This window comes from Aythya fuligula, chromosome 14 (assembly GCF_009819795.1).
Source record: "Aythya fuligula isolate bAytFul2 chromosome 14, bAytFul2.pri, whole genome shotgun sequence".
In the NCBI taxonomy this organism is placed as follows: domain Eukaryota; kingdom Metazoa; phylum Chordata; class Aves; order Anseriformes; family Anatidae; genus Aythya; species Aythya fuligula.
This window is the reverse complement of record NC_045572.1, coordinates 14,349,840-14,358,699: the sequence shown is the minus strand read 5'-3', so window position 1 is coordinate 14,358,699 and position 8,860 is coordinate 14,349,840. Positions and strand designations below refer to the sequence as shown.

The 8,860-nt window shown below is 49.4% G+C and overlaps 1 protein-coding gene across 1 annotated transcript in view; it reads right to left on the bottom strand.

The window, feature by feature from the left end:
• Positions 1 to 752: 752 nt before the first annotated feature.
• The window catches only part of RNF130 (ring finger protein 130), a 52,547-nt gene continuing 44,439 nt past the window's right edge, over positions 753 to 8,860 (bottom strand). The window contains exon 9 of the mRNA XM_032197249.1: positions 753 to 6,943. Coding sequence (XP_032053140.1) covers positions 6,834 to 6,943 — 110 coding nt within the window. The 3' untranslated portion in view covers positions 753 to 6,833. The remainder of the gene's footprint in view (positions 6,944 to 8,860) is intronic.

Genomic DNA, 8,860 nt, shown 5'->3' with positions numbered 1-8,860 from the left:
CTGTGTGGGAGCAGCGTGCTGGCTTTTAAATGCTGGATCTGCTGCAGGAAGGGGCCGAGCATGGGGCAGGTCCCTGGGGCAGTGGGTGATGGGGAGATGCTCAAACGCTGCCCCACACACGCTGGGACTGGGGGCAGCTTGACATCTTCCAGGTGGCAAACGCTTCGGGAACATGGGCTGGTGTTTTCTAGATGGTAACGTGCCACTTTGAGCCATGGGGCTTTTAATGGCCTCAGATTTCTAGGCACTGGTATAGCAAAATAAATCAGTGTTTTCTATAGAGTAGGAAAATGTTCTATGAAAATGGATCTTTTAGCAGTGCTGTTCCACAGTACCCTGTGAGGCCTGCACTGAAGTTCCTGTGCGATGCTCTCAGCCTCCCGTACTTTGAGACACCAAGCTCACAAACGTTGTACTTTTAAATTGCTTTTTATTGAAATGTAGTACATTAGCAAACCCTAACTAATAGGTATACACTATTAACATAATGGGCATATACCACGTAACTACGATACAGTGTTATACTTACATCAAAATATGTCACCCAGTCCCGCAGCTCTCAAGCTACCCTCTCGCAAGAGCCCGAGCGATGTGACACTCAGCACAGCGTCACGTCGCCGGACCCATGGCAGCTGCTGCCGTTTTCAGGTTGTGTTCATGCCGTGTCGTGCCGCCTTGCATCGAGCCAGCTGGATTAGACTTTTCGTTTTACACGCACACAAATTGTCTGTTTTTTTTTTTTTTTTTTTTTTTTTTTTTTTTTTTTTTTTTTTTTTCTGTTCACTGCAGTGCCCCAGTCCCAAAGGCAGTCCCAAACCCTTTCTGCTGCCGGAATAAAATGACCCCGTTTCAGTGGATGCTGTGCATAGTTAGCCATGATCTCAAACGGGTGATCCCAAATAGACACAGTCCTACAGAGAGGCTTTTAGTGCTTTACAGCTACTTGGAGACTGCAGCAGGTCTGACCGGCTGAGCAGAGCTGCTGTCACCGTCTCCCATTTACAGGACTAGTGTGACAGCTCCTACCAGCCCCGAGATTTCAGTCTAGACATTTGGGGTGGAAAACATCTACCTGTGGACGTGGGCTTTTCTTCCTGCAGCACAAGCACATGTTTAGGCCAGCCAGGCGGCACTGGCATGCGGTGCCCTTCACCAAGCACCACATCGTGAGGGCAGATGCTGCCCGGGATATGCGAGGCTCTGTCAAAGCATATCGGGACTCCACGTGTGTAACACTGCAAGTATAATTTAGGACAGGTCAGACAAGCTTTATCCACCGTGATCACAGGGAGAGAGCATCCAGGCAGCATCTCCCCTTCTGCTCCCCTGTTCTCTACCCTGCAGCTGCAGAGACCTCGCTTTGGTACTGCTTCAAAGAAAGGGGAGAGGGGAGGAAAAAATCATTCCAGCGTTAGCCCAGTGTCCACTGGGAGGGTTGGACTACTTCAGTAAGTGGTTAACTGCTGGGTTTGGCAATACAGAGAGCTGGCTCAAGGTGGAGCCTGGAGTGGCACATCCAGTGTCAGTGGGGGCTGGAAGCAATCACAGCTAGCTCTTCATCCACAGGAATGTTCTCTGAGTTACAACAAACTGCTCAGCCAGACCTCTGAAATCTGAAGCGTCCCTAACTTCACCAGCACAGTTCTGAAAGCACTATAGCTTTGCTGTAATGGCCCCAAAGACACTGAGATTAAATTTGGCTGGTTTTAGAGCACCACAGAGCATCAACTGTGTTTTGAACCTCATCATCTCCTGTGCTGGGGCATGGGAGCTGTGCTGAGCTGTGTTTGCTGCACGGTTCCAGCACAGGCAGGGCTCATACAGCCCTGACAGCCAGAGGGTCACAGACCCAGGCACAGTGAGAGCAAACCTGGCTACCAGCTGGAATGGACGGGGTTTGCCTTCTTGGGGGGATGCCAATCCCTGGAGCATGTGGGAAGCAGCAAAAAAGGCAAATGGCACAGCAGAGCAAGGCGCAACACCAACCCCAGGGCAGAGTCAAAAGCCGCTCACCCCTGGGGGCACTGCTGTGGGAAGCTCGCAGCTCACTGCAGGGGCCACTGGGCCACCTGGGGAGGGATTTGGGGAGACAGACGATGTCTCCTAGCAGGTCTTTGGGCTGTGAGATCCCCACCCCAGCTGTGTGACGCTAACTCAAGTTACACCTCAGCCTTGCAACAAAATCACTCTGAATAGCTCCAACTTTTAACAAACCCCTCTATGCACTTCCGACTTTGCAGGAATATTTATACTTAATTATAACTCTTTGGGGACGGGATTATGTCTGGGCAACACTTTGTACCATTGGTCCTGCACACCTGGAGGCTGTGGATGTTCCTGTTGCACAAACAACATCCACGTATCACTCCACTCGTCCACGTATCACCATCAGGCAGGTGGATACAGGAGGGGGGGCACCACACTTTTCTTGATTATTTCCAAGATAATTGAAGCAAAGCAGAACTGTGCAGTAGCCTGAAGAAACCTGTTTCCCTCCTGACCTCCCTTCAGCCCAGTTAACTGGAGCACCTTCCCCTCCCCAAACCTCCCCTGCTCAGCCGGAGCCCAGCCTGCCCTCGCAGCAGCGCTCTGCAGTGCAGCAAGCCTGGCAGCGAAAGAAAAGCAGCGAAGGTATTTTTAAATATAACAACACATATGCAAGCTGTCACGGCACAGCACGCGCTCTTCTGCATGGCTAGGGGTGGAAAATTAGGCCACACGTGGATGTGCAACGGGGGGTGGAAAAGGAGCCAAAGCGTCGCCGGTGAAGCTCAGGGCGCTGCTGGGGACCTCCGGGCTGGGAGCAGCGTGGGGGCTCCCGTTCTCATCCCTCGGCGTGTGCAGTGCCGTGCGACTTTCTTGGTTGTAAAACCACACAGCTATTAGCTAAGCAAAGTATTTATGTATTTTTAACAGCTTGGTCAATTCACGCCCCGCTAACCATGCCGCAGAGCTGCCCTAAGTGTGCACTCAGCCCTGGTGCCCCCCCTCCTCCTGCGGTTACGACCAAGCCTCGGCTCTGCCAGGCCTTCGCACTGCTTCACATCAGCGTCTTCAAACAAAACAGATGTGCAGAAGTCTCGCAGAACGGTCCTAAACAGATTTATTTAACTACCGTGTCCTTCTTTGGCTTATGTAGGATATCCGGCTATTCCTAAATCATCCCCACGTGCCAAGGCAAGCATCCTAGAAGCAAGGGGGGCAGCGCAAACAGGCACCAGCACGTGAGCTTACTGTGGGGAGTAATCGTAAATGGCATTAAGTAAATTTTATCATGCTTCAAATTTAATATTTAATGTTAGCATTATAGGTAAAAAGCACACTTACAGTCTGTTTTTTTTAACCGTCGGTTATCCTCTAAGAACACAAGCAAACCTTGATTTTACAAATGTCTTATGGGAAACATGCAAAACTTCCGTAAAACAGGAGATGTGGGGTGGGGAAAGGGAAGGTGAGGTGCTAGGGTTTAGACAGCTTAGGGAAATACTTTGAGATAAAAGCATTTTTTGTATGTAGAAGTCATAAAATTAATGTTTTCTGGTAAAAACGCTTTTTTTTTTTTTAACCTTAAAAATCATTTTCCAAGTTACTGACACCTACAGTTCTTGGTAGATCGCCGTATATCTGACTTCTATGAAATGACTCGACCGTACACAGCACCACTGCAGCAGAACAAGAACAACGATGCTCATCAAGCTTTTTTTTTTATATACTGATTAATATTAAAAGGAAAACCTCAAACGGAGCAGCACAGCCCAAAAAAATCACCCATGCTGCTGTGCTGCCTCTTTCCCATCCTAACTATGACTAAGTACAAGAGTGCCTGGTACGGCCTGTCCCAGCACGTGCGGAGGGATCAATTGCTCGAACTGGCTTTTAATGTTTCCAGTGCTGCAAGATTTTCCAAATCCACAACATCAAATTCTGATTGTCAGCTCCAGCTGCCTCTCCGCTCACTGACTCCACTCCGGCACTAACCCAACTTTAGATTGCTGTGCCAGACCCCAAGCGTCCCGATCAGAGGCAAACCTTGCCCCCCGCCCCCATTAAAATTTAGCTAGTTTGGAAATAAGCAGATTTAACAAAGCACAGGTGACATTATTTATTCATTTGCCTTTTGGGGCTTTGCATTTGTTAACGCTTATTTTGATTTCCATCGGCTTTCGGGCTGCCCTCTGCCACTCTGACACGCAGCGGATGCGAAGTGGCCAGTTCTGTTCAAACAAGGGAACCAAACCACCAAACCACCCCACGCCGACCAAAGCAAAGCAAAACAGGAAGCAGCGAGGGGGGAGACTTTCCGTGCTCGCAGCTCCGGCGGTCAGAGGCTTGCGGAGCTGTCCCCAGACAGCCCAGCAACGCCGCTGGTCGGCAGCACCCATGGGTGCCAGCAAGCAGCTCGCCTCGCAGGGTCGATGGTGCTTCCCCAAAAGCCTCCTTGGAGCAGTGCGGGTGGGTTTCTGCTGTTTCTTCCCCTGCTTGCTGGGGCGCTGATGGTAAAGCAAGGGCTGAAAATACCCTGCCGTGCGGCACGAGGCCGGGAGGCATCACTTGGGCTCACTTCTTCCTGGGAAAAATGTGCCATGGGGAAGTCCTCTTGCTTTTGGGAAGCCCCTGCAGCCGGCTGGCCCAGGACTTGCTGGGAGCTCCCATGCCCCCAGCATCCCGTCCCACCAAAACCCCACTCCAGCAGCTCCGCACTGGGAGCCGCAGCACACCACGCTGGCATCCCCAGCCCATGCTACTTGATTGAACCACAAACACCCCTGTACAGCTTTCTGTAACCCGACCACAAACAAGCCCCGTAACACCCTCGAGTGACAGTGATTTTTCTTTCGGGTGCTTGTTTTCGGAAGCTCCCTGCCCGCCGCCACCTGGCAGATGCAGTGATGGAAGCTGGGCTTGCTCAGCTGCCGCCTGCCATGTCCCAGCCTGCGTGTGCCGGGTGCCACTGGGGGCTTTGCCCAGGCCCGGGGCGAGAAAAGCAACCGACCTGCCCCAGGGCAAGAACCAGACTGCTGCTTCCTGCCGCCTTCACACAGCCTCACAGCTTGGCAGGGCAAAGCGGGTGTTAAAGCTGTGCTCTGAAAAAGCTCGGGGCGTAAGCGTATTTCTAGGGTTGGCTGAATCGCAATAAAAGTGCACATGGTAAATGGAAATGTGGGTTTTACGAGAAAAAGCTCTCTAGACTTCACACCGCCCGTCCTTGAATTATCAGATTAAATGAAACTGATGTACAGCAACAGAAGTCAAGGCATGCTCTGCAAATAGGATCGTTTCCTCATTTTACAGAGCTGGGCTTTTTTCTCTTCAACATCTGTGTAAAAGACACAGCTGAACCACACTTCAGGTAAGGATATATGTCAAGCAGACTTACACAATAAAAAGAAAAAACAAAGAAGGGGAATTTCCCTCGCTTTTAGCAAAAGCTGACAAAATTAAAGCACGGAAGGGTATGTCTTACCTTTCTTTTTGGCTTACTGATTTCTCAAGTTTCCTATACAGAGTGAAGCTGTGTTTCACATTACAAGGACACAAATGCATTTCTACATCTACAGTAACTTAGACTGCAATGGAGACAACGTTAACATCCATTAAACAGCCACGCATCGTCCAGGAGGAAACGGTGAAGCAGCATCTCTCACTTCTCCGCGTCTGCTCACCTGGGGAGCACCACGGACTGAACTCCAGAGGTTCTCCCTCGCGCTGTCCATCTCCGCGTTACTTTTCAGAAGCTTGAAAAAAATCTTCGTTTCCCCACCGCTTCTGGCACACTCTGGTAAAAATGGATTTTCCTGCCAAGTCTCAAAGCGGTTGCTGCTTTCCTTTATTCTTCTGCTTTCTGCATTCACATTACTGATGGCAGTGGAAGGGGCACAGCTTAGGGAATGTGTTTTATTTAACTGTTGCAGATCTCAATGGGAGAATGGGATAAGAAGCTTACCTCTTTGCTTCTCTGTGTAATGCCAACACGCTGGCTTTTAAAAATCTTAATGAAAAGTTTGGTGGATTTTTTAACCTCCCCCCAAAAAAAAGTAAAGTGAGAAAGACAGCTAATTAGATTTCTGCATATTTCAAGAAGTCTAACGATTTTCAGGTAGATCAAGTGCTGGTTCTGTCAATGTCCTCTCTGTAGAAAGAGACTCACTTGACTGGAGCACACGGAAGGACCAAAAATATATTCTGTTAGGCCACTTTCCTCCTGCTTCAATAGAAATGGAGAAAAAAATGGAAGCATCAAGTTCCTTGAAACCTTTCTGCAAACGCAGGGCCTCTCTGCAGCTTTAGTGTCAGACTGGCTTGCTATTGCCCAGGGGTGAGCGGGTTGTAGGAAACTCAATGCACTTGTAAAGGTCCCTCTCGGAAGGGGATATTTCACAGTAAGGTTATGGACTGACCGAGATATACGGAGTGCTTTTACCAGTCACTGGCCATCTCCTCTGCAACTAGTTCCCTTTCTGACGCTGCCCAACTATCCGGACGATTAAAAAACGGAAACAGCAGACGCCTATTGAAGAGACGCATTCGCAGTACAAAACAAACTCTTAGGACCACCGCAAAGCCTCCTCTGCATCGCCGCGGCTGGGCCGACACAGCTCCCCATGCTGTTACTCAGCCATTTCCATCAGACAACCTTGCTGGCGCACGCTCGGAGAAGCCACCCTCAGAAACCACCGCAGCTGGTCTTCATCTCTGCGATCTAGAAGGCGGGCTTGTGTTCTGGAAAAAGCAGCTCTTCTTCAGACAAAGGAGATCCATGGAAAGAGTACACAACAATAGGAATGAGAAATGAAAACAACGGAAAAAGGGCCAAGAAGGAATCTGGATTCCTTTCAGGTTTTGTTCTCGTCATACATGTCCAAAGCGGGCTCGATCGTTGAGAATTCGCTCTCGTAGACCAGACTTCGCGGGGACAGAGAATTGCGATGAAAGAAGTGGCTGCCTACAAGAGGTAGAACAAAACCTTGTTAGGAACACACACGGACAATGTAAGAACTGAGCAAAGCATCCTCACGCACGGGTTCTGACCAAAAACACAGCACGTGTGGCCAGCAAGGCCGCCCTCTTCATGCAAACCAGCAACAGGAGCACGGGACAGTTCGCAAAGGAGAGCTTGGGAGAGATTCCAGCCTGCACGCCCTCACCCTCCTGTGCAGGAGAGGGCACCTGGAAAATAAGCATTTATTTGGTACTGCGAGACACTGAGCTGAAAGTGGCTCTGGTGGCAGGGCCAGCCCTGCTTCCCCCTCCTGTCACGTCCCAGCTCAGGGCGAGGAGCAGTGGCCACAAAAGCCCTGGATGATGCCAAATATCTTCCACAGGAGTTACCAGTTTAAACACACACGTCACATCCACCGTGTCCCTCTGAGGGCCTGGCCATGGGGTTGTGGCCCCACAACCTCAACGTGTGAGGTGCACCTCACTGTCGGCCCACCTCACCTTCGGCCTTTGCGCCATACAGTTACTATTTTGGATCCCCCCCGAAATCCTGAGGTGCTGCAGGGATTTGCCTCCCTCCACACCCTGCCAGTTCCAAGTGCTGCTTTCCATATGCATGAACCCCACCGCAAATGGCGCTCCCAGATAAAACAGGTCAAGTCAGAGCAAGGCCGGGGCAGGCCCGAGTTTTGCACCGCGCCTTGCTGCTCGTTTACGGCCTCATGAAGCAGGTTTTCCTCCAGAAAACCAGAAACCTTTGGTAGGTGCCCCGTGTCCTACACTGTGCAAGGCGGAAATCTCAGCAGAGGCACCCACGTATTTCCTCACACAGAACCCAAGAAGCCCCAACCCTCTCCAGATGTAGCTTGTGAGGAGTCCAGCCCTGCTGGCGTACACCAGGTTTTCTCTGGAAGCATCTATCAGATCAGGCCCTCAGCCAAAACATTTCATTACCTGTTTTCTCGATCCCAGCTGGGATTAGCTGGGAGCAAGGCTGCTTAGATAACAATACACCAGGCATCCACGCCAGCCAAATTCGAGGCAACTGAAAAGCTTCCAAGTTCATCAAGAAGGCACTGAGCAAACCAAGGTGCCTCCAGCTTCAGGCACCAGTGGAGCAAGAAGCTTAGGGGATTGAATCTTTAGTCTTGATAGAATTTAGGTGCTTAAATCCTTTCTTTGTCAAATTTTGGGACCAGCCCATGCTGTTCTAAAACAAAGAGCTTACAGAAGGTACAAGGGAAGAATTCAGCTGCTACCGTCCTTGACAGCTTTTCCTCCTTCCCTGCTCACCCAAAAGAGAGTCTCAGAAAAGATAAGAAGTCATTGTTAGGATTAAAAAAACAAACAGCTAGAGTAGTAATCACATGTGCAACCTGTCTACTGCCAATTTCCTAGCCATACTCCGAACCTCTGCCTTCTACCCCTAAAAGCTACCGCAGAGATTCATTCTGCCATTCTCACTGAGAATTGGAAGCTCTCAAAGGTAATTAATTAATTTTTGATCTCACAATTAACTGAAACAAGCGGTTTCATTGTATAGGAGCACATATACAGGCCTTTGGAGGAAGCATATTATCTTGGCATGTACTTTGCAGAAGTGGTCAGTAGCATATCATGAACACCCGCCTAAATTTGAATCCTATCCCAGACTTAAAGGTTTCTAGAACTGGACAGTGCTTAATTGAAAAAAAATATATTTTTTTGAACATTGACTTGGAACTATGACCTTCAGATGGTATCAGTCTACCTTCAAACAACAACAGCAACAACAAAAAAACGCAAAACAAACAAAAAACCCACACTATTTTGGAATTGTAGCGGATAAAACTGATTTCAAAATTCTTCCGCACTGTGTTATGGGTCAGGATCATTTTATTTGTGATGAGTGAGTCTCAGCTCACTATTGAAATAAACCATG